The sequence below is a fragment of the Pan troglodytes genome, chromosome 16, assembly GCF_028858775.2.
Source record: "Pan troglodytes isolate AG18354 chromosome 16, NHGRI_mPanTro3-v2.0_pri, whole genome shotgun sequence".
NCBI lineage: Eukaryota > Metazoa > Chordata > Mammalia > Primates > Hominidae > Pan > Pan troglodytes.
The window spans coordinates 59,275,434-59,298,430 of record NC_072414.2 but is presented as its reverse complement, the minus strand read 5'-3'; the positions used below and the strand labels follow the sequence as shown (position 1 = coordinate 59,298,430).

Here is a 22,997-nt window from a genome sequence, read left to right as displayed (position 1 = left end):
CTAATGTATGGTAAGTATCTTGTAAATTATAAAGTACTATTCTGGAGCCAATGTGAAAGAGGCTCCCACTGGCCCCAAAATAATGATTACTGTGGATTGAAACATTTCAAACATATAAAAATCCATGAGTTCTTAATAATACTCCCTTCCCCTCAAAAACCTAGTTGATAAAATTGATAAATTAACCTAAAAATTGATAAATAAAAGAATTAAGCAAAAAGTAAGTAATTAAAACTGGTTTTCAGAGTCACCAAAGAGTTGCTAAGGAAAACTTCCTCATAGAGGCTAAAAAAATGCAAAGGAATGATAGAAATATAAAAACCACTACTTTGTAATTCCTAATGAAATAACGTATTAAAGTAAACATCAATGGTTGCTAATATCATTAAGTGAAAGGTTGTAGAGAATTTTATAAAAGACAAATTCAGCTGAAAATCCTTGGAGTCATTTATCAGTCTTAATATTATCAAAAGACAAAAAAAGAAATTGCGTCTTGATATGCTATAAAAGAAAATACACAGGCACTGGGTACAGCACCATTGTAAAATATGAAGTAGTCCTGCCAAAAAGACAGAATCTGAATACAATCAAGCTTCCAGATAAAACTAACAGTTTAGAAGAGCTACTAGGGACACAGGAACATGTAAAATGGCACCATGGGATTGCAATCAGATAAATCCAGACTGTGGGAAGAACCTATATGACAAATGACCTGGTTTCTTCAACAAATAATTGACATTAAAATTTTTTTATTTTTAATTTTTGTGGATACATAGTAGGTATATATATTTATGAGGTATATGAGCTATTTTGATACAAGCATATAATGAGTAATAATTACATCACATCGGGGAAATGGGATATCCATCACCTCAAGCATTTATCCTTTCTTTGTATTACAAACAATCCAGTTATACACTTTTATTTTTAAATGTACAATAAATTATTGTTGAGTATAACAGAGTGACCAGCCAGTGTCACCTTGTTGTGATATACTAGATCTTATTCATTCTATTTAACTATATTTTTGTGCTCATTAACTATCGCCCCTTCTCCCCAAGCCCCACACTACCCTTCCCAGCCTCTGGTAACCATCCTTCTACTCTCTATCTCAGTGAATTCAACTGTTTTAATTTTTAGCTTCCACAAATAAGTGAGAACATGTGAATCCTGCCCTTCTATGCCTGGCTTATTTCACTTAACATAATGATCTCCAGTTCTATCCATGTTGTTGCAAATGACAGGATCTCATTTTTTTTTGTTTTTTTTTTTTTGGCTGAATATATTCCATTGTGTGTAAGTGCCACATTTTCTTTATTCATCTGTTGATGGACACTTAGGATGCTTCTAAATCTTGGCTATTGGGAATAGTGCTACAATAAACATGGGAGTGCAGATATCTCTTTGATACACTGATTTCCTTTCTTTTGGAAATGGGATTGCTGGATCATATGGTAGCTTTATTTTTAGTTGTTGTTGTTGTTGTTCAGACAGATTATTGCTCTGTCACCCAGGCTGGAGCACAGTGGCACAATCTCTGCTCACTGCAACCTCTGCCTCCCGGGTTCATGTGATTCTTGTGCCTCAGCCTCCCAAGTAGCTGAGATTACAGGCATGCACCAACACACCCAGCTAATTCTTGTAATTTTTAGTAGAGACGGGGTTTCATCATGTTGGCCAGGCTGGTCTTGAACTCCTGGCCTCAAATGATCTGCCCACCTCGGCCTCCCAACGTGCTGGAATTACAGGAGTAAGACACCACACCTGGCCTATTTTTAGTTTTCTGAGGAACTTCCAAACCGTTCTCCATAGTGGTTGTATTAATTTACATTCCTACCAACTGTGTAGGAGGTTTCTGTTTTCTCCACATACTTGCCAGCATTTGTTATTGCCTGTCTTTAGATAAAAGTCATTTTAGTGGGTCAGATGATATCTCATTGTAGTTTTGATTTGCCTTTCTCTGATGATCAGTGATGTTAAGCCACCTGTTCGTCATTTGTATGTCTTATTTTGAGAAATGTCAATTCAGATCTTTTTTTTTTTTTAAACCGAGTCTTGCTCTGTCGCCCAGGCTGAGAGTGCAAGTGATGTGATATCGGCTCACTGCAACCTCCGCCTCCTGGGTTCAAGCAATTCTCCTGCCTCAGCCTCCCAAGTAGCTGGGATTACAGGCTACGACACCACACCTGGCTAATTTTTGTATTTTTAGTAGAGACGGGGTTTCACCATATTAGCCAGGCTGGTCTGGAACTCCTGACCTCAGAAGATCCACCCGCCTCGGCCTCCCAAAGTGCTGGGATAACAGGTGTGAGCCACTGTGCCCGGCCTCTTTTGCCCATTTTAAAATCAGATTATTAGAATTTTTTTTTCCTAGAGTAGCTTGAGCTCCTAATATATTCTGGTTATTAATCCCTTGTCAGATGGGTAGTTTGCAAATATTTTCTCCCATTCTGTGGGTTGTCTCTTTGTTGATGGTTTCTTTTTGCTGTGCAGAAGCTTTTTAATTTGATGTGATCCCATTTGTCCATTTTTGCTTTGTTTGCCTGTGCTTGTAGGGTATTACTCAAGAAATCTTTAAATGACATTTTTTAAACGAGGGAAACTGTTTAGGTAAAATGAAATACAATTATAATGTGTGGACCTTGTTTGCATCCTGATTCATGCAAACAATAGTAGAATGACAATTTAAAGACAATTGGGGAAAATTGCGCATGGACTGGGAATTATACAATATTAGTGAATTGTTGTTAAGTTTTCGGCATGATGGAGGGAAAGATGGACAAGGATGTTTGCAAGAGAAAGACTATGGTGCTGAACCATTGAATCAGTTAGAAGAGATTTGAGATTATATAACAGAAAATGCTACTGGGGTCTATTCTCACTAGTTACAGGTGATAATGGTTATTTTAAAAAATCTTTACCAAATAATATACGATAAAGTGAAATGATATGATGTCTGGGATTTGCTTTCAAAGACTTTGCCAAAAATAGTAGAGGGAATAGATGAAATTAGAATGGAAAAATTATGTTAACTGCTAAAGCTGGGAGATGGCTATATGGATTTTTGCGTCTATTCAAAAATACATTTTCTTAATAAAATGTCAACTAAAATTAAGAGGTAATTAAAATGTAATTGTTCATTATTTTATTATTAATTCAGCTCTAACATTCTATGCTCTATTACCTCCCCTCTTATCTCCCTGTTAGGGCTAGAAGGATCAACAAAGTAGAAGCCCTCCACAATCACAGCATCACTTAACTCCATGCTGCTTCTAAACAGCCCAGCTGCTGCCTAACTGCCTCAGGTTCACAAAACCTAAAGGCTTACCTACTTCTATTCAGATGTGGCCAATCCGTTTTCTCATTCCTACAGGAGTTGAATTGGAGAATAAGAGAAGGGTTAGGGGAGACAGCTAACATTTATTCAGGTCCCATTTTGTGCCAAGCACCAGAACAGGTGAGTGTGGTCATAGTCAACTGATTTGAGTCCTAAAAATAACAAGAGGAAGTATATGATATTGTCACTACTTTGCCAGTGAGGATAATTGGTTAAGTGACTTCTCAAGGTCACACAATCTGGAATTGAGGAGACAGGATTTGATTTACATCTCTGAATCCAAAGCCTCATTTCATCACAACATACTGCCACATTATAAAGAAATGTTAGGTGATGGACTCTTGATTCAACTTCCTATCATCCTATCAGATTCTTTACCCTCTCTAGTCCCCACAGGCACTGCTTGGTCCATGCTTCACTGATTATTACACAGACCTCCTTAATGGTCCCTCAGATGGGTCTCTTTGCCTCCAATCCATCTTCTGCATGATGGCCTGCCTCTAATCACTGAATCCAATACGTCTCTCACCTTTAAAATCCTCCACCAGTTTCCCTTAGGGTGGCGTAATCTGACCCATTCCTTCCAGCTCCGCCTCCTGCCATTCCTTTCTAACAGCTCTGTGGACTTTTCATGCTGAATGACCAATGCCCACATACAACACGCTCTCTCCACCTCTGCAAGTGAGCATGCTGTTCCCTCTTCTGCGAATGTCTTCCTCTTCCCTCTTCAGTGTCTTCTGGTCACACTTTTATTCAAACTTCAACTTCAGTCAGGCCCAAATTACTCTGGGAGGTCTCCTCCAACCTCTATCTTCTTTAACAAAATTAATTAATTCATTCAAACATTTCTTGAGAGCCTAGTAGGTTTTAGAAACAGGACAGACAAAGTCCCTGCCCATGTGGATCTTACTTTCTTGAAGGTATGTGAGGAATCAGACAATAAGCACATAAACAGATATAAAATTAATTTCAGATTGCCCTAAATGCTCTAAATAAAATACACTAGGATAATGGGATAGAGAATAAGAGGAAACTACCTTAGATATGGTGGTCAAGAACAGCCTCTCTGAGGAGACAACAATTAGACTAAGACCAGAGTGATGAAACTGAGCGAGTTATGCAAAGATCTCTAAATGACTGAGGAGTGAGAAACTGACGATTCATGAGAGGAAATAACTGTAGAAACTAAGGCCTTAATAAGAGGCTGGCCTTAATAGGAAAGGGACACTTCCATTATGATTAGAGAGAAGGCACAGAATATACATCTTGACCTAGAAAGACTGATGCATTTAGTTAGGATTCATTTGTCTATATGTGACCAAAAACTAGAAGAATATTGTTTAAATAAGACAGAATTTAGTCCTCTCATGTACCTGAAGTCCAGAGGTAGGTTGTTCAGGGTTGATTTGGAAGTCATAAAATTCTTAAGGAGCAGACGCCTCCTAGCTCAGTACTCTTCTATCCCAATATGTGGACCTACTCTTCCTGGTCTAAGATGGCTGCTAGATAGAGTTCCAGCTTCATAGACTCATCCCACATAGCAAAAGAGAGGAGGGAGAAGAAAACGATCAAAGGGCACAAGCCAGTTCTATGTTTTTAGAACATTTCCTGAAAGCTACCCATAATACTCCCCCTTACATTTCATTAGCCAGTACTTGGCCATATAGCTATAATCAACTGCAAAGGAAGCTGGAAAATATGGTCTTTACATGAGACAGCCATATTTCTAGCTAAAAAGATCAAAGGTGTTATTACAAAGAAAGAGGGAGAGGAATACTGGGGATACTAGCAGACTCTGACACAAAAAATGAGGTGGCACTCATCTGATTTCATTTATTTTTTTCAGCGAGTATGAAGAGAGATCATCAGCTGAAAGTAAGGGGAGACAAGGGTGCTGGAGGTATGAAGAAAGAGGAGAAAGTTTAAAATAGCCGTCTCAAGGGATAAGAAAGTGATTTTGCTACAGAAAAGTGATAGCACTTATCGGCTGAGTTTAGTGCCCACCTGAAATTTGGGGTCATAAAATTAAAGTCAGACCCCTAAGCACCATTGTGAGATGTACTGCAGCTATATTTAGCTACTCAGATGCAAACACAGAGCAGTTGGTTAGGTTTAACCAGACTTGTGTTTTGTCTCCCAGGCATGATGGAGGGGAAGATGGATAAGGATGTTTGCAAGAAAGAGACCATGGTGCTGAACCACTGAATCAGTTAGAAGAGATCTGACATTATATAACAGAAAACCCTACTGGGGTCTATTCTCACATGGCAGAGGTAGTCAATTGCTAGCATTAGTTCAGCTGCTCAGAGAAGCCACTGGGAGCCCAGTTCCTTTCTCTCTATCTGCTCTACAATCATCAGGGTGTTGCCTTTTGTCCATGCTTGTCATCCCATGGTTGCAAGATGATTGCTGCAGCTCCAGATGTCATATCTGTGTTTAAGGGAGGAAGAAAGGAGAAAGGGAAATAGGGGCAAAGGAACATGCCAGCTGTGACTATCCCCTTTATTAGAAAAGCAAAATATTCCCTGGAACTAACCCCCAGTAGACTGCTGCTTGGTACTAACTGGACAGAACTGGGACACGTGGAAATATTTTGCTTTGAGGAAGGCTCAGAAATGAGGAATCTTATTCCTTATGATATAACGCCATCCTGAGCAAAATCAGTTGTTAGTAATATAGGCAAGGAAATAGATATTGGGCAGAGAACTAACAATTTCTGCCACAACCATGGCATCTAATCTAGCTGAGAAGGAAAAGACAATAAGACAAAAGTGATAAATAGTGAAATAATGAGAGGTCAATGGGTTGAAGGTCCTCACAGTGTTGAAAAATTGTTGGAAGAACATACTATATGTGAGCTGGCAGTCTAGGATGCAGAGGTCACACTGCTGTGCTTGAAAAAGATTTTCAAGATGATGCCCTTAATGGTTACATCAAAGCCCAGGCATTAGGCATACCCTCTGGCTCTACAAGAGCATGTTTTCCAAAACTCTATTATACCATTCACTACTGTATCTATAGGGGACCTTTCAAATTGCAAGTCATATTCTCTGGTGAAAGCCTCCAATAACTTTCGATCTCCCTCGGTAATATCCAAAGTCTCACAATGGTCTACAAGATCTGGCCCCTCCTACTTTTCCCACTTCACTCTTCCTTGCACCCTCCCCTTCTTTGCTATTCACACTCATAATTTAGGGTCTTTCTTCCGTCTAGGATGCATTTCCTCCAAGGAGGCACATGACTTGCTCCTTCAGAGCCATCAAATTTGTGCTCACATGTCACCTTACAAGTTAGACCATCCCAATAGTCCCTATGTTCCTTTCCCAGCTTTTCTCTCACCAACTAACATGCTATTCACTCTGGCCCTCCACATCCATGGGTTCTGCGTTCATGAATTCAATCAACGGTGAATTCGAAATATTTTTTAAAAAATGTATCTGTACCAAACATATACAGACTCTTTTTCTTGTCATTATTTTCTAAACAATGCAGTATAAAAACTATTTACAGAACATTTACATGGTATTAAGTATTACAAATAATCTAGGGATTATTTAAAGTGTACAGGAGGATGTACATAGGTTATATGCAAATATTACACTATTTTATATCAGGGTTTTGAGCATACACAGATTTTAGTATCCAAGGGAGATCATGGGACCAATCCCCCACGAATAGTGAGGGACAACTGGATGTTTACTTTTCAAATGGTTTTTTGTTTTCCTAATGACTACTCAGCCTCAATTAGAATGTAAGCTCCATGAGAGCAGAGAAATTTGGCTGATGCCTAAAATAGGGCCCAACATGTATTAGGTACATAATAGAGGTTGATTAGTACTTATCAACAAATAAGAACAATAATACTTATACAACACTCACTGTACAACAGATACTACTGTTAAACCCATTTTGCAGATGAGGAATTGAGGCATGGAGAGGTTAAGTGACTTGCCCAAGTATAGCTAGTAAGTGATAGAGCCAGGATGTTAACCCATAGTTCTAACCACTATGCTGTCATCTACTGAGAGCCTACTCCAGGCTAGGCACTGTCTAGGCCCTAGTTACAGCAATGAACTAAGCAGAGTCCCTCTGCTTTAGAAATAAAATAATCAGATGCAATGGGTAACAGATCCAGGACTGGAAAGAGAGGAGTAAAAGTCATTTGGGGAATAACTGGGGCAATCTAAATATGAACTGGAAATTTATTATATTCAAGAATTACTGTTGATTTTATTAGGTGAGATAAAGATATTGTGAGTGAAAGAGAAACAGTTCATTTTTGAAGATTCATGTTAAAAGCATTAAGGGGTGAAATGTCATTAGGTTTTTATTTTATTTTAAAACACTTCAATAAAAATAGATGAAGCAAAAATGGTAAAGGTTAACAACTGTTCAATCTAAGTGATGGAGAAGTGGTTATTTATGTTATTTTTTCATACTGTTTTAGTCTTTTTGGGCTGCTATAATAAAGCCTGGGAACTGGCTTACCCCTGTAATCCCAGCATTTTGGGAGGCCAAGGCAGGAGGATCACTTGAGCTCAGAAGTTTGAGACCAGCCTGGGCAACAAAACCTTGCTACTACTAAAAATTTAAAAATTAGCCAGGTATGGTGGCATGCAGCTCTAGTCCCAGTCTCAGCTACTCGGGAGGCTGAGGCAGGAGGACTGCTTGAGCCCAGGAGATTGCGGCTGCATGATGAGCCATGATTGTATACTGCATTCTAGCCAGGGCAACAGAGCAATACCATGTCTCAAAAAAAGAGTCTGGATGGCTTATAAACAACAACAACATTTATTTCTTACAGTTCTGGAGCCTGGGAAGTTCAAGATCAAGACACTGGTAGATTCAGTGTTTGGTGAGGGCCTGCTTCCCAGTTCATAGATGGCCATCTTTTCACTGTGTCTGCACATGGAAGAGGGGCCAAGGAAGCTCCCTAGGGCCTCTTTTATAAGAGCACTAATCCCCCTCATGAGGGCTTCACTCTCATGAGCTAAGCACTTCCCAAAGTCCATACGTCAAAATGTCATCACACTGTGCATTAGGATTTATTTAATAACATGAATTTTGGGGACATACACACACATTCAGTCTATAGAAAGTATATTTGAATATTTTCATACAAAAAGGGTTTTTAGAAGCCATGGAAAAGGAAAGAAATATTTTCAAAAAGTCGCTGCTCTCATGGAGCTTACATTCTAATGAGAGGGCAGAACTCACAGTGGATCCTTGTAGGCATTCTCTTCTCTCCAATCTATTCTATAAAATCCAACTTGCCATCTCATCAGTAAAATTTTTACCCTGATAGAGGTATAACTTACAGTGAAAATTTCTGAAGGAACTTTGCCTACTCTGACATTTTCCATTTTTGATCTTTTACCATATTATGCCACATAATGTCAAAAATCCTCAAAACTTTCGTTTGGGTGAAATTTTGAAAATCACCTTTCTTAATTAGATCAAAATTCACAAAATTAAAGATTCTTTCCAGGTTAGATACAAATGTACATTGCTGTATCATACTAGAGCACAGTATTTTTTTTTATGTTTGATTGTTAAGGCATCAATTTTAAGGAACTTGGGGTGAGCTGGTGTTTATCCTGGCTAGAATTAGATGACTGTTGAAGTCCCTTCAAAATGTGAGATTCCAGGAAATTCTAGAATTAGGTTAATAATCATAATAATACCCATAATTGAGCACTTTACCATGTGCCAGGTATTGTGCTATTTGGGAAACTATGCATTTATTCCAATTTTTGGAACTCGTTTTTTAGACTGCCTATATCACATTCTTTAGAATGGCTTCACCTTTTTGCTTTTGCCAAAAATTATTCTGAGTTACATCTGGCAAACAAGGTAGGTATCCAAGCTGAACAATAGGTATTGTCTAGAATGAGACAGTTACAACACAGTGATAGTATGTCCCTTCCCTAGTGGTTGGACTTGCATGAATAATGATTGTGTTTCTGTCTTCTGCAGTGTTTTCCAGAGTGGATTCTATGAACACTGCGAGAGATATAGCTCTTCTTGTGCAGAAAATCCTATGGACTATAGAAAGTTTAGTGTTCCTGGCCCACTAAAGGCCAGCAGTGCTCCAAAAACATTGTAACAACCCCAGAAGTCTCTCTGCATTCCCCAAGGCTCCCAAGGAAGGCCACTATATTAAATTCCACGTGGAAAGGGATCATGCTGTATTATATATCTCTGCATTCCAGAGCTGGGCACAGTGAATGGCACAAATTTGACACTCAAAGTTTGTTGAGTAATCTGAACTGTCTCACAAACTGCCTTCACAATTTAATTGCCTTCAAAATTACAAAATAAAATCTCCAAGAATTCTTTCAACACTGAAATTATTAGGTTAAGCGTAAAGCCTTGTATGATATGTGCTGTATTTCTTCTATTCAAAAAAATGTTTTCAAGTTTTAACATTTCTGAAATCAGCCTTTCTTACATGTGATGTCAAAAGAATCTTGCCAGTCACTACCCACAGGAGTAAGCTGTGATGCAATTGTGCAACTCAGACTAGCCATGAATAAGAATATGTTCATAACATCATCACCACAATTGAATTTTGTGTCCTAGAAGTACCTGAGGTGCTTAAAATTTAAGCAGAGATTTTTGCTTAAAACACCTTTTAAAAGATTACATTTTGATGCAGCATTAAAATAAAAAAGTTATTACAGATGCAGAAATTATGATATAAACCAGCATAGTAAATCTCATGGAATAGACTCTAGGATTTTCAAAGCTATGGAGAGCTGGTGTCACCAATTTATATAATCATTCAGGTACTGAAAAGCTCTGACAGAAGCCTTCCACTGATTTTCAGGAGAAGGTGTTTAACTTTCAGGGCTGGGAATTAAGTTAAGGAAAATATGAAATTATGACTTGGACCAAATAAGACAATGAAAAGAAACCCTATTATTTTTCACTATGCCCCAGAATTATATTACCAGTCGAATGAAGACAAAAGATTCAACTTCACAAGTCAGAGTTGTTAAAAAACAGTCTGTCATCATGATGCTGCACGTGATGTCAAATGGCCAAAAGTGATTTGGAAGAATCTAGACTGTGAATAAAAAGGCTTAGACTCAAACTTTGTTACATGAAAGTTTGTGTAATATATATTGTTTGGTTTTAAAAATTATGTTTTTAAACCTGAAAATCTCTTACTGATTTGTGATACAGAAATTTCAACTACATTACTCATCATTTTCACTTGATGTTCTCTTTGAGAGATCCCATCTTCTCTGACTTGTACCACCCCTAAATGTTGATAAGAGCAAATCTATAGCTTATTCTCAGATATTTCTTCTGACCTCCATACTACGTGTAGGTACATTCAGCTGCCTGTTAGGCATTTCCTCTTGGAAGGGTCCACAAGCATCTCAGATTCAACACTGTATGAAACTGAATTAATCTTATTTGCCTACTCCAATCATCACCTCAACATATCTGCTCCTTCTCCTATGTCGCCCATCTCAATGAATGGTGTAACTAGCACCCAGTCTCCAAGCTGGATACTTGTGGGTTATCACTCACTCTCTCATTCTCTTTTTAATCCCCCATCATCAAGTCGTGTTAGTTCTACCACTAATCACTGTCTTTTTTTCTTTAGGCCCATGATCACTGCAATAATTCAGACCTTCATCATCTCTTACCTGGATTACCACAAATTGGTTGATGAAGTTCCCAGAGTCTACCTCCTACTCCAATCTCTTTTTCCATACTGCTGACAAAACAATCTTTTCAAATCACTATTATGATCATGTCATTCTCTAATTCACTATTTAAAAATTATAAATAGTTCTCTTTGTCACTAATGTAAATTCAAACTCTTTCACATTATAGAATCTTAGCAAGCTGCATCATTATCTAGCCCTCCCTTATCTCTTCTTCAACCTCATCTCTTGATTGTCCTCAAACAATACTGTCTACATTTTAACCACGAGGAACTCATTGGGTTCCCCCCAGATAAGCCATGCTCTTGTTTATGGCCATGTATTTGCATATTTCCTCCACTGTGAGCACCTCTCCTCTCTCATCTTAGCTGGCTGAGACTCAGCCCAGGCATCATTGCCTTTGTAAAGCCTCTCGCATCCCTGACCAAGTTTGCATAAGCCCACCCTTTCTCTTTGATTCTGTAGCCTACAGTGCTTCTTTCTGTCTCAGATGATGTTTATTTGTCTATCTCCCTCAACATATTCTCAAAGACAAGTCCTCCAGTGCTTAGAAGAGTACCTAACGTAGTTATCAATAATAACTTTGAATGTAAATGCACTAAACTCTCCAATCAAAAGACACAGAGTGGCTGGATGGATACAAAAACAAGACCCAATGATATGTTGCCTACAAGAAATGCATTTTACCTATAAAGACACACATAGACTAAAAATAAAAGAATGGAAAAAGATATTCCATGTAAATGGAAACCAAAAAAGAGCAGGAGTAGCTATACCAGACAAAATAGATTTCAAGACAAAAACTATAAGAAGAGACAAATGTCACTATATAATGATAAATGGGTTAATTCAGCAAAAACGTGTAACAATTGCAAATAAATATATATATGCACCCAATACTGGATCATCGAAATATATAAAGCAAATATTATTAGAGCTAAAGAGAAAGATAGACCCAAATACAGTAAGAGCTGGAGACTTCAACACCCCACTTTCAGCATTAAACAGATCTTCCAGACAGAAAAATCAGCAAAGGAACATCAGACTTGATCTGCACTACAGATCAAATGGACTTAATAGATATTTACAGAACATTTCATCCCATGGCTGCAGAGGGTTCTATGTGCAGATCAGCACATGGATCATCCTCAAGGACAGACCAAATGTTAGGTCACAAAAGAGGTCTTAAAACATTCAAAATAAATTGAAATAACATCAAGCTTTTTCTCTGACCACAATGGAATAAAACTAGAGATCAATAACAAAAATAATTTTGAAAACTACATAAATACATGGAAAGTAAACAATATGCTCCTGAATGACCAGTGGGTCAATGAAGAAATTAAGAAAACTGAAAAATTTCTTGAAACAAAAGATAATAGAAACACAACAACATACCAAAACCTGTGGGATATAGTGAAGGCAATGCTAAGAGGGAAGTTTATAGCTAGCTATAAGCAACTACATCCAAAAAAAGGAAAGCTTCAAATAAATAACCTAACAATACATCTTAAAGAACTAGAAAATCAAGAGAAAACCAAACCCAAAATTAGCAGAAGAAAAGAAATAATAAAGATCAGAGCAGAAATAAATGAAATAAAGTACAAAATATCAATGAAACAAAAATTGTTTTGAAAAGATAAACAAACTGATAAACCTTTAACCAGACTAAGAAAAAAAGAAGACCCAAATAAATCAAATCAGAGATGACAAAGGAGATAATACAATCAATACTGCAGAAATTCAAAAGATCATTAGTGGCTACTATGAGGAATTATATGCCAATAAATTGGAAAATCTAGAAGAAATGTATAAATTTCTAGACATATACACCCTACTATGTCTAAACCATGAAGAAATCCAAAATCTGAACAAACCAATAACAAGTAGCGAGACTGAAGCCATAATAAAACATCTTCCAGCAAAGAAAAGCCCAGTACCCGATGACCTCACTGTTGAATTCTACCAAATATTTAAAAAAGAACTAATACCAATCCTACTCAAACTATTCCAATAAATAGAAGAAGAGGAAATACTTCCAAACTCATTCTACAAGGCCAGTATTACCCTGATACCAAAGCCAGACCAAACACATTAAAAAGAGAAAAAACTATGGGCCAATATCCTTGATGAATATTGACGCAAAAATCTCAAAAAAATTAGCAAACTGAATTCAACAACACATTAAGAAGATAATTCATCATGACCAGTGGGATTTATCCCAGAAATGGAAGGAGGGTTCAACATATGCAAATCAATCAATGTGATACATCATATCAACAGAATAGAGGACAAAACCATATGATCATTTCAATTGGTGCTGAAAAAGTATTTGATAAAATTCAACAACGTTTCACAAGAAAAACCTTCAGGAAAGTGGGTATAGAAGGAACATATTTCAACATAATAAAAGCCATATATAGGCCGGGCGTGGTGGCTCACACCTATAATCCCAGCACTTTGGGAGGCCAAGGTGGGTGGATCATTTGAGGTCAGGAGTTTTGAGACCAGCCTGACCAACATGGTGAAACCCCATCTCTACTAAAAATACAAAAAAAAATTAGCCGGGTGTGGTGGCCTGCGCCTGTAATCCCAGATACTTGGGAGGCTGAGGCAGGTTCCCGTTTGAACCTGGGAAGCAGAGGTGACAGTGAGCCCGAACTGCACCATGGCACTCCAGCCTGGGCGACAGAACAAGACTCTACTCAATAAATAAATAAATAAATAAATAAATAAAAGCCATATATGACAGACCCACAGCTAGTATCATACTGAATGGGGAAAAACTGAAAGCCTTTCTCCTAAGTTTGGGAACATGACAAGGATGCCCACTTTCACCACTGTTATTCAACACAGAATGGGAAGTCCTGGCTAGAGCAATCAGAAAAGAGAAAGAAATAAAGGGCATCCAAATTGGAAATGAAGAAGTCAAATTATCCTTGTTTGCAGATGATATGATCTTATATTTGGAAAAACCTAAAGACTCCACCAAAAAACTATTAGAACTAATAAACATGTTCAGTAAAGTTACAGCATTCAAAATAAGCATACAAACATCAGTAGCATTTCTATAAGCCAACAGCAAACAATGTGAAAAAGAAATCAAGACAGTAATCCCATTTACAATAGCTACAAGTAAAATTAAATATCCAGGAATTAATAAAAGATGTAAAAAATCTCTACAATGAATACTACAAAACATTAATGGAAGAAATTGAAAAGGATATCAAAAAAGGGAAAGATATTCCATGTTCATGGATTGGAAGAATCAATATTGTCAAAATATCCATAGTACCCAAAGCAATCTACAGATTCAATGCAATCCCTATCAAAGTACCAATGACATTCTTCATAAAATTAGAAAAAACAATCTTAAAATTTATATGGAGCCACAAAAGAGCCAGAATAGCCAAAGCTATCCTGAGCAAAGAGGATAAAACTGGAAGAATCACATTACCTGATTTCAAATTATACTACAAAGCTATAGTAACCAAAACAGCATGGTACTGGTAGACCAACAGAACAGAGAACCCAGAAATAAGACTGCACACCTACAACTCTCTGATCTTTGACAAACCTGACAAAAAAAGGCAATAGGGAAAGGATTCCCTATTCAATAAATGATGCTGGGATAACTGGTTAGCCATATGCAGAAGATTGAAACTGGACCCCTTCCTTACACCACACACAAACATTAACTCAAGATGGATTAAAGACTTAAATGTAAAACCCCAAACTATAAAAACCCTAGAAGAATACCCAGGCAATACCACTCAGGACATAGGCATGGGCACAGATTTCATGACAAAGATGCCAAAAGCAACTGTAACAAAATTTTTGTCAACAAAAATTGACAAATGGGATCTAATTAAACTAAAGAGCTCCAGAACAGCAAAAGAAACTATCAACAAAATTAACAGACAACCTACAGAATGGGAGAAAATTTTTGCAAACTATGTAACCGACAAAGGATGCATCTGTAAGGAACTTAAACAAATTTCTGAGAAAAAAAAACATTAAAAAGTGGGCAAAGGACATGAATGGATACTTTTCAAAAGATGACATACATGTGGCCAATGATCATGTGAAAAAAAGGTCAACATCACTGATTATTAGAGAAATGCAAATCAAAACCACAATGAGATACCATCTCACACCAGTCAGAATGGTGATTATTTAAAAGTGAAGAAACAACAGATGCTGGCGAGGTTGCAGAGAAATAGGAACGCTTTTACACTGTTGGTGGGAATGTAAAATAGTTCAACCATTGTGGAAGACAGCGTGGCAATTCCTCAAAGATCTAGAACCAGAAATAGCATTTGACCCAGCAATCCCACTACTGGGTATACGCCCAAAGGAATATAAATCATTCTATTACAAAGATACATGCACACATATGTTCACTGTAGCACTATTCACAGTAGCAAAGACATGGAATCAACCCAAATATCCATCAATAATAGACTGGATAAAGAAAATGTGGTAGATATACACCATGGAATACTATGCAGCCATAAAAGGAATGAGACCATGTATTTTGCAGGGACATGAATGGAGCTGGAGGCCATTATCCTTAGCAAGCTAATGCAGGAACAGAAAATACCACATGTTCTCATTTATAAATGGGAGCTAAGTGATAAGAACACATGGACACATAGAGAGGAACAACACACACTGGGTCCTATTGGAGGGAGGAGGGTGGAAGAAGGGAGAGGATCAGGAAAAATAACTAATGGGTACTAGGCTTAATACCTGGGTGATGAAATAATCTGCACAACAAATCCCCATGACACGAGTTTACCTAAGTAACAAATCTGCACATGTACCCCTGAACTTAAAAGTTAAAAACAAACAAACAAACAAAAAACCCAGATGAATGGATAAAGAAAAAGTGGTACATATACACAGTGAAGTACTATTCAGCCACAAAAAAGAATGAGATCTTGTCATTTACTACAACAGGGATGGAACTGGACTTCATTATGTTAAGTGAAATAAGCCAGGCAAACAAGGACATGATTCACGTGTTTTTATTTATTTGTGGGAGCTAAAAATTAAAATAGTTGAACTCATGAAGATGGAAAGTAGAAGGATAGTTACTAGAGTCTGGGAAGGGTAGTGTGGGTTAGTGGGGAAGTGGGGATGGTTAATGGGTACAAAAAATAGAAAGAATGAATAAGAACTAGTATTTGATAGTAAAACAGAGCAACTATAGTCAGTAATAATTTACTGTACATTAAAAATAACTAAAGAGTATAATTGGATTGTTTGTAACACAAAGGATAAATGCAAGCTTGAGGTGATGGCTACCCCATTTATCCTGATGTGATTATCATGCATTGCATGCCTATACCAGAATAGCTCATGTACCCCATACATATGTACACCCACTATGTACTCACAAAAATAAAAAATAAAATAAATGAAATAAATAAAAATTTGAAAATGTTTGGTAAATGAATAAACTGATGCTGTACAATCCTCTGCATCTCAAATTGGGGCACTACTGGGAGTATGTGGTAGTATGATAGGAACATAATAAACAAGAGATATATTATTTGGGGCATGAGTTTTATCTAAATATTTTGAAGTAAAATCCATTACTTTTATATCGAAACAAAAATGGATATATAATGAAATGGAGTGAAAAATTGCTATAATTTATATGCCAAAGCATGAGCTATCAAAGATATTTCCCACTTACTTTGGACTCTTTAGACTGAACCCCAGAACGTACATGGTCCCACTTTCCCTCTTTTGTTGTCATAGATAGTCAATAGAAAAAAAAAACTCAGAAATATCACACCATGTTACATTTTTATCCCATTTGATAAACATAAAATAGCATATATTTTATGTGAATAATTGTATGAACATAACTTCATATATAGCATTTGTGAACAAAAATGGTCTTTATTTGCATGACTCAAAATGTTATCTGTTTCAGTAAAAGCAAAAAAATTCATAACCAACACAAACCCTACATATCTGCATATGTACTTGTACTGTATATACATTATTACAAACGGGAATGAGTGGACAAATACAACCCGCTGTTAACACTGGTTGCCTCATGGGATTGGGTAGTTTGGTAGAGAGTGGGGGTTAAACAACTGGCTTTGCCTTTACATCTTCATATTATGTTTGTCACAACAACAAGCATGTATTACTGATAAATTTGGAGGAAAAAATTAAAAATTAGTATTTTAATAAGCAAAAATGGAGTCCATATTGATTTCGCCAGTTATCAGCAAATTCTGAAAATTAGACTTTATATTCCAATACTACTTACTGATATTTCATCACTGATTCTATTTTTTTCAAGAGAAAACCTCAGAAAGTGAAAGGTTAGTGTAACCTTTCTTTTTTAAATTGTAAATGTTTCTGAGTATGCTTTTTCAAATTAAAAGAGGCTTAATAAACAATTCTAAATTACGATTCTTAATTACAATTGAGCAACTCCTAACTGTTTGTCATTTAAGCTTTTTGATGTGAATTTCAAAAACAGCTATCCACTTTTGGTGAGAGAGAGCTTAAAGAAGTGACTGGGGTTTACCTGGTTTAAAAGGTTGGAAGTGGGCAATTAAAGGTAGTAATATCCCAGTTGGATTTCATAACTACTTAATAATATAAGCTTTTATGTTGGTGTAGTAGGCATGTGTAACAGCTGGTAAGACAGCATTGTCTGTCTTTGACTTTACAGTGCAAAATTAGGGCTATCTTTTGTGTCAGAGGATATGCATTTTTAAGCAGACGTCACAGATATTAGATATACAACAACAATAGTAATCCAGGCTCTGGAGGCAAAGTCAGGGTAGGAAATAGTCCATGCCACTTTTTAAGTGAAGCTCACCCATCCTCATAGCATTTAAAAGAACACAGTGCATCTTCATGAACATTAGCCAGGATTCAGAGCTCTTTGGGGCAAATAAATTTCTGGCCATAGTTTTTTTTTTTTTTCCCAGAACAATAATAGCAATTATACATTCTAAAATAGCCTAATTTCATATATTTTATTTCATTGTTCTTATAAATCAGATACCTCCATCTAATCTCTGGTCTGGGGGACCAACTATGGACCTCCTGAGATTCTTGGCAAACAGGTAAAAAAAATGACTGAAGAAGTGATTTAACAGTAAGGAAGATGAGAAGTTTAAGCTCCCTTTATCACAGCATTCTGTTTTATTTTTATCAGAGCTTTTATCATTATCTGGTGGTATCTTATTGATGGTCTGTCTTTCCCCACTAGAATATAAGCTCTCTGATGTCAGGGATCTGATCTGTCTTATTCAGCCCAGCGTGCCTCTAATAATCCTGGGCACACAGTAAGCACTCCTCAGAGAGTGGCTGACAGACCCAGTGTAACAAGTGCAAGGACAGAGATAGGAGAGGGCTGCTTTGGGAGTTCACAGGAGCCTGAACTGATATTTTACATGCAGATGAGCACACTCTTAGAGATCACTGTGGTGGTTTTGTTTATCCATTCAACAAACATTTACGCAGAATCCTCTGTGAAGGAAATAAAAATATTTTACCCCAAAATATGTACTTTGACATATTTTGAAATAGTTGCCACAGGGCCAGCAAACAGAAGTGGTCTTGCAAAGCTGTCTTTTGTGGGGAAATTTTGCTTCTGTAGAGAATCTCCACCAATGCTGCCAAGGCCTCCCCTTTCCAGTCATTTCCTGGATCTGGGAGAGATTGAGTCTGATACCTTTAAACGACTGAAAAGAAACATTTGCCATCTATTCTCTCTGAAGGAGGCTGCATCTACACACAAGGCCATCTTTGCTAGCCAAGCTTCTTCCTTTCTCCCTCTTATAACCTGTTTTGCCACTGAACCTGATTTATAAACATAACCTGGTTTTGGCCATGCCCTGACCCCCATTATTTCTGTAACCTCAAGATGATATATAAGCTTCTGTAACTTATTGGGATGTTGGGTCTTCATACTGAAGGCTCCTGTGTATACATGTTAAATAAACTTGTATGCCTTTTCTCCTATTAATCAATCTGCCTCATGTTAGTGATTTTGAGCAAACTTTTAGGAGGTCAAGAGCCTATGGCCCACACCCTAGGCATAATATAGTAATGAACAAACTAATACAGTTACTGCCCTCATTAAGCTTATAATCTAGTGGGAAGACAGACATTAAAAAAGTCATACAACTGGCCACGCGTGGTGGCTCATACCTGTAATCCCAGCACTTTGGGAGGCCAAGGCGGGTGGATCAAGAGGTCGGGAGTTCAAGACCAGCCCGGCCAAGATGGTGAAACCCCATCTCTACTAAAAATATAAAAATTAGCCGGGCGTGGTGGTGGGTGCCTATAATCCCAACTACTTGGGAGGCTGAGGCAAAGAATTGCTTGAACCTGAGGGGCAGAGGTTGCAGTGAGTCGAGATTGTGCCACTGCACTCCAGCCTGGGCGACAAGAGTGAAACTCCATCTTAATAATAATAATAATAATAACACCTCCTTCTAGGATTGTTCTGAAGTTCAAACAAGTTAGTATTTTCAAAGTACTGCTAACAGTTCCTGCTACCCAAAAGAGGTGAGCTAGTATTACTTTTAAGTCAGGGCATGCTATGGACTGAATGTTTGTGCCCCGCCTCCCCCCGCCCACCAAAACCCATATGTTGAAATCCTAACCCAATGTAATGGTATTAGCAGGTGAGGTTTTTGGGAGATAATTAGCTCATGAGGGTAGAACCCTAATGAATGAGATCAATGTCCTTATAAAAAGACACACAAGAGCTTGCTGGTTTTCTCTCTCTCTCTCTGCCATGTGAAGAAACAAATGAAGAAAGCTGTCTGCAAACTAGGAAGAAAAGACCTCACCAGACACCGGATCTGCCGGCACCTTGACCTTTGAATTCCAGCCTCTAGAGCTGTAAGAAATAGAATTCTGTTTGTTTAAGCCACTCAGTTTATGGTATTCTGTTACAGCAGCCTGAGCTAAGACAGGGACAAAACAGATACAAAATTGAGAGAACACTCAATGGAGGCAAAGTCAGAAACTTATTGAGCTCTATTCTTTGCCACCTGGCTCTGTTAAAAAATGTGAAGGTATTATGTCTTGATTTATTTTCTTCTGAAGAAAGCTCTTTTGTTGTAGAAATTGACTATGCCATGAACATATCTGAAACAACTATAAAATGAAATTCTAGAAACAGACCTATACATTCATTATGTTTTCTAACTTAGAACACAAAGCAAATTTCTTACTTTACTCTTTTAAAAAGTTTTTAACAGCTTCATTGAGATGTAATTAATATACCATAAAATTCACTTTTTTTTTTTTTTTTTAGACGGAGTCTCGCTCTGTCGCCCTGGCTGGAGTGCAGTGGCGCGATCTCGGCTCACTGAAAGCTCCGCCTCCCGGGTTCACGCCATTCTCCTGCCTCAGCCTCCCGAGTACCACCACCAGTACCAGGCGAGTACCAGGCGCCCACCACCACGCCCGGCTAATTTTTTGTATTTTTAGTAGAGACGGGGTTTTACCATGTTAGCCAGGATGGTCTTGATCTCCTGACCTTGTGATCCACCCACCTCGGCCTCCCAAAGTGCTGGAATTACAGGCGTGAGCCACTGCACCCAGCCAAAATTCACATTTTTAAAGTATATAATTCAATGGTGTTTACTATATTCACAGAGTAGTGCAATCATCACCACTATATAATTCTAGAACATGTTCATTGTCCCCCAAAGAAACTTCATACCCATTAAAAGTCACTCCTAGTCTCTGCTCCTCCCAGCCCCTGGCAATCACTAAACTACTTTCTGTCTCTATGAATTTCTCTATACCTACCTTTGCTCTTGGAAAGTCAGGCAGAGATGAACTGTGCTGTCTTTGGGGTTGCCAAAATGTACCCTCAGATTCCTGAGGGAAAATAAATGATTTCTGATCAATTACAGTTGGAAGTAACCTAAGTAAGAAGAAATGGAATTTAAAATCAAATTTGCTATTTTAAAAGCTTCTCAAATTGTAATTTTAAAACAATGCTTCCTAATTAAGCTTATATTTTATAGGAAATATTCTATTGGTAATTCCAATAAATTAAACCAATCTTTATTATTTTTGCCACTGTAAAACTGCAGTTGTTTTATTAAGCATAAGAATTTCCAAGTCTGATAAAGACCATTATAGCATGAATAAAAAGCTCTATTTCTGGCTGAGTTTATATGATTAACAACTGACAGAATTATTGCACTATAAAACATTCTTGGTAAAAGAAAATACATAATGTTGTATTTTGTTTAATAAAATCAAATTACAGTATAACCAACGTTAAATATATACAAAATGATGGTCCCTAAGTGGTTAATACTTATATTCTTGAAATCTCTGCTATTTTATATAGTTGTAAAGATTTAAATATCAAAGGTGGTTAAACATTTTCCTTATTAAGCAGTGGATAGTTCCATGGGAGAGCAATGTAAAAAAATAAAACTGTAAGAATGAGTACTTGTGTGTCATGTTATGTCTTAAAATTTTTAATTTGAAAGCAAGTTCAAGATCTTTAAGATTATCAATATAATTAGGACTAACAAAACTCACCCACCAATAACTCAATACAACTCAATAACTTGATTCTATTGTGATACCCACTTTTGCAAAATTATCATTAAAAAGCAACTTACGGAGTTCTAGTTTCACTCCAACATGTAATGAGCTTGGAAGTTGTCATTCCTATTCTCACAACAAGAAAAAAGCTAAATGAAAACAACTCTTCTTATATCTGTCAGAGAATTGAGATCACAGGGTAAACTGCTGTCCTGAAAACTGGAGAGAGGAGTATTATAAAGCATCACAGCTTGCAGGGAGCAGAAGCCTGAGAGCAGAAGTCAGCTGTTGGAACCTACACTGACAAGAACGCTTCAGCTCTAATTGACAAATTTCTCGAGGCTCAGTGTGGACTAGCTTGAGAGTTAAAAATTCTTGGGGGCAGGGAGGAGAATCTTAGAGGGTCCCACACTTTTGTGAGTTTTGCCTCCAAGAGCCCCAACATGTTCTCACTGTGAAGATCAGAGAATCCGCTTCTGCTTCCAGCAGGGGGAGAAGGAAATAGCTATTTTGGAATATTCCCAGAGAGTTCTGTTCTTCGTTCTGTTCTTCGTTCCGTTCTTTGTAATGAAGGTAAGCTCTCAAGAAAATGTCTAACCAAAGCCTTATCTGAGCTGGAGAAGGGCAATTAGACAATTTCAGCCCACTCTAACCTTCCTCTCTCACTTAAGGGGAGGAAATGCTGAGAAAAACTTGTCAAGGTAATAGCCCAGGGCAAAGACCCACCAAAAGACTGACACCTAATTATAGAGTATAGAATGCTTCCTTCTACACACACTTTACCACATTTACAGAGCCCCTGAATAACAGAAGATTATAGATGAAAGACTGCAAAGCTCAGACTCTTTTTAAGAAGGGGTTTCTAAGGAAACCCAAAGACAAAACAAGAGACAAAAGGGGTGATAAAAACAAAGATACTGGGCCAAGCGCGGTGGCTCACGCCTGTAATCCCAGCACTTTGGGAGGCTGAGGCGGGTGGATCATGAGGTCAGGAGATCGAGACCATCCTGGCTAACACAGTGAAACCCCGTCTGTACTAAAAATACAAAAAATTAGCCAGTCGTGGTGGCATGAGCCTGTTGTTCCAGCTACTCAGGAGGCTGAAGCAGGAGAGTGGCGTGAACTCGGAAGGCGGAGCTTGCAGTGAGCCGAGATTGCGCCACTGCACTCCAGCCTGGGTGACAGAGCGAGACTCCGTCTAAAAAAAAAAAAAAAAAAAAGATACTGGAGGAAACTCTCAGATGCCAACATTAATAGCAAACAGTAAACACAGTGTAACTCCTAGTCAGATAAACATAAACCCTCACACTGAAGGCCTATTTATCTTAAATGCTATTACCCAATGATGTAATGATGGTATCTAGGCTTCGATAAAAAATGATGAGGCATGCTAAAAGGCAAGAAAAAAAACA

The 22,997-nt window shown here is 37.7% G+C and overlaps 1 protein-coding gene across 50 annotated transcripts in view; it reads right to left on the bottom strand.

Moving 5' to 3' along the window:
* The window catches only part of IQCH (IQ motif containing H), a 245,590-nt gene that overhangs the window by 200,013 nt on the left and 22,580 nt on the right, over window positions 1–22,997 (bottom strand). For 43 of the 50 annotated variants that reach the window (XR_008539624.2, XR_008539627.2, XR_008539626.2 and 40 more), the window contains exon 4: window positions 20,830–20,947. Coding sequence is in view for 45 of the 50 variants with exons in the window: in XM_054667716.1 (XP_054523691.1) it covers window positions 20,830–20,947 (118 nt within the window). In the remaining 5 variants the exon portion in view is untranslated. The remainder of the gene's footprint in view (window positions 1–20,829; window positions 20,948–22,997) is intronic. The other 7 variants (XM_016928409.4, XM_054667725.2, XM_063795199.1 and 4 more) reach the window with 1 other exon arrangement.